The sequence below is a fragment of the Triticum dicoccoides genome, chromosome 7A (assembly GCF_002162155.2).
Source record: "Triticum dicoccoides isolate Atlit2015 ecotype Zavitan chromosome 7A, WEW_v2.0, whole genome shotgun sequence".
NCBI lineage: Eukaryota > Viridiplantae > Streptophyta > Magnoliopsida > Poales > Poaceae > Triticum > Triticum dicoccoides.
Genome location: NC_041392.1, coordinates 718952703 through 718955776, shown reverse-complemented (window position 1 = coordinate 718955776; position 3074 = coordinate 718952703). Strand labels below are relative to the sequence as shown.

The 3074-nt window shown below is 49.4% G+C and overlaps 1 protein-coding gene across 1 annotated transcript; it reads left to right on the top strand.

The window, feature by feature from the left end:
* Positions 1-261: 261 nt before the first annotated feature.
* Positions 262-2021, top strand: LOC119330360. The gene is made up of 2 exons (XM_037603467.1): positions 262-349; positions 782-2021. Exon 2 carries the CDS (start codon positions 843-845, stop codon positions 1923-1925), a length of 1083 nt encoding a protein of 360 aa, XP_037459364.1. The 5' UTR covers positions 262-349; positions 782-842; the 3' UTR covers positions 1926-2021.
* Positions 2022-3074: the final 1053 nt, after the last annotated feature.

Sequence of the window (3074 nt, the reverse complement as noted above, 5' to 3'; positions counted from 1 at the left end):
ATATACTTAGCATGCACGCATGCAATGCCAGCCAGATTTATATGTACGTGTATGTTACGTCCGATTAATACCCAGTCGATGTACGTGGTTTGTTGATCAACAGGAAACTGAAACTGAAAACGATGTTCTGGGGCGGTTTATACCGACGTCTGAACCAGTCAGCCGGTCATCTGTAGCCAACCATTCTCCTTATCTTACCCTGCCGGCCCGCTCTTCATTCTTTTTGCTGTATAAAAGCAGGCAGATAAGTCTCCTTTTCTTCTTGCCCCCCTCTCGTACGCCCACTTGTTGGATGCATGTTAATTTTCTGAGAAGTGCACCGATCGGCCGATTACTACACATCTTCCAGGTTAGTGCTCAGCTCTCTGGGGAATTAATACTGTTGGAACCATGAATCACCCGGCCACCGGCCTTCGGCTATGTAGTTTTGTACTTATCATATCTTGGAACTTCCAGTTTTTATTCTTGTCATATCTTGAAACTTACAAATCTAGACTATACTAGATGAAATACAAGTGTTTTTTGTTGATCAAAACAAATCACAGAGAATATATGATATTCTAGTTGTTGTAGGGTTTTGCCTTTGTCTTTGTGAGTGGTCTTTGGCTTTGTTCTCCTTTTATTGATGTTAGCCTTCAGTTTTTTTTCCTAGTTTGCGTTTCTTTTCTCTTTTCATTAATTCTGCAGGTCAATTCTTGTGAACTTTTTTCATTCTCCATCACTGATGAACACATCGATCTATCTATTATTGTGAAGTTAATTTCATGATATGGCTTTTTAGGTATCAGAGAAGCTGGCTGGGCTGATCCAGAGTAGTACACCTGGAGGAAGGAAGCAAGATCATGGCTTTGCCGGCCTCGATCTCCCACCTGGCTCACTTGGGACAGAAGCTATGGCTGCAGGACACAGGGAAAAGCTTCTGTTGCGACGGTTGCCGTGAACCCGGCAGGGGCGAGAGGTACAGGTGCCATCCATGCGACTTCGACCTCCACAAGCATTGCGCCTTGGACAAGAGCATGGATTTGCCAGCCTCGATCTGCCACCCCGCCCACTTGGGACACAGGCTGTCGCTGGAGGCGACCGAGTACTGGGAGTTCGTGTGCAACGGCTGCCGTGAGAGAGGCGCGGGCGAGAGGTACAGGTGCCGGGCCTGCAGGTTCGACCTCCACAAGCAGTGCGCCTTGGAAGAAGGAACCAAGATCATGGCTTTCCCACGCTCCATCTCGCACCCCGACCATTGGGGGCACAAGCTGTCGCTGGAGGCGACTGACTACTGGAAGTTCGTGTGCAATGGCTGCGGTAAGAGCGGGTTGGGCGAGAGGTACAGGTGCCGGGCCTGCAAATTTGACCTCCACAAGCAGTGCGCCTGGGGCCAAGGGACCAAGATCATGGCCTCCTCAGGCTTGATCTCCCACTCGGCCCACTTGGAACACATGCTGACGCTGTGCGCCCCTGGCCTCTCCAACTTCGTGTGCAACGGCTGCCGTGAGCCCGGCACGGAGGGAAGGTACAGGTGCCATGCATGCGACTTTGACCTCCACAAGCAGTGCGCCTTGGACCAAGGAACCAAGCTTGTGCACCCGCTGCTTAAGAACGTCGAGCTGGTGCTCCGGTTCCAGGGCCCCAAGGACGGCGGCAGGCTGGTGTGCGACGCCTGTGGCAACGCCGTGCTGGGATTCCACTACCACAGCAGCAAGCTGTGCCTCCACCCGTGCTGCGCAAACCCACTGGATGTCAACAAGAACGAGGATGATGGTCGCGGGAGAGATCAGCCGTCCAGGAGTAAATTCCAGCGCACATTGTCTGTCAGCGGGCATATCAGTGACGCGATAGATACTGGAGAAGCGGTAGCTGATCTCTTCAACTCAATTAATCTAGACGATGGCGGTTCCGTAGAGGAACCCGACTTCGACTTTGACTTTTAAGTATATCTGGTGTTTGGCTTTCCTCTGGGATTGTACGTATATATGTGTATTGGCGCGTGCATGATTGCTTGGTGACATATGAAATAAGCTTTGTAAGAGCATCTCCAACAGGCGCCGGTCGCGCCGCACGCAAAAAACACATATGCCGCGCGCGCATCGCCTGGTTTGGCGCGGCGCGCAGCGCTGGCTCCAGCAGCCGCGCTAAAATGCAGCACGCGCGCGACGCGTACAAACAACATATGCATTCGAAAACAAAAGCAAAAAAATTAAGAACAAACAAAAATAAATAGTTCAATTTCGTTTATTACAACTCAAACAAACAGTTTATCGTTCAATACAACAAATAGTGCAATTAAACACAACAAATAGTTCAACAATACAATAACGAGCGCACAAATCATGATGCTCTTTGTCGTCCATTCCATGCCCACCACTCCTCAATGAGATCCTTCTGAAGATCATTATGCACTGCAGGACGTCGAATGGCATGATAGGAGGCAATAAAACGGGCCACCCTTTCAGCCCTCCATCGCACTCGCACGGGATATCCCAAGAGCTCATACTGAGAGTAGTCTACATCTTGACCACGCTCATTCTCGATAATCATGTTGTGCATGATCACGCAAGCGTGCATTATGTACCAAAGCATCTTTTGATCCCAAAATCTAGCCGGTCCTCTCACAATAGCAAATTGGGCTTGCAAAATCCCAAAAGCTCTCTCCACATCTTTTCTAGCCGCCGCCTGAGCATTGTGGAAATCAAGATTTTTCTTACCTTCTGGCTTTTTCAACGGCTTGACAAAGGTTTGCCACAGATGCCATCCGCTAGATAATAGCCATAGTTGTATGTACGGCCATTTGCTACAAACTACACCGGTGGCAACTCCCCATTTGCAATCTTACTCATCAATGGTGACCGATTGACAACATTGATGTCATTCAAAGATCCAGGCATTCCAAAGAATGCATGCCAAATCCAAGTCTCTTGATCGGCCACCGCTTCAAGGATTATAGTGGAACCCTTTTTTTGGCTGTGGAATTGCCCATGCCATGCCTTTGGACAATTCTTCCAACTCCAATGCATGCAATCTATTGAGCCAAGCATGCCAGGAAAGCCGCGAGCTTTGTTCATCGCCAAAAGCCTTGCGAC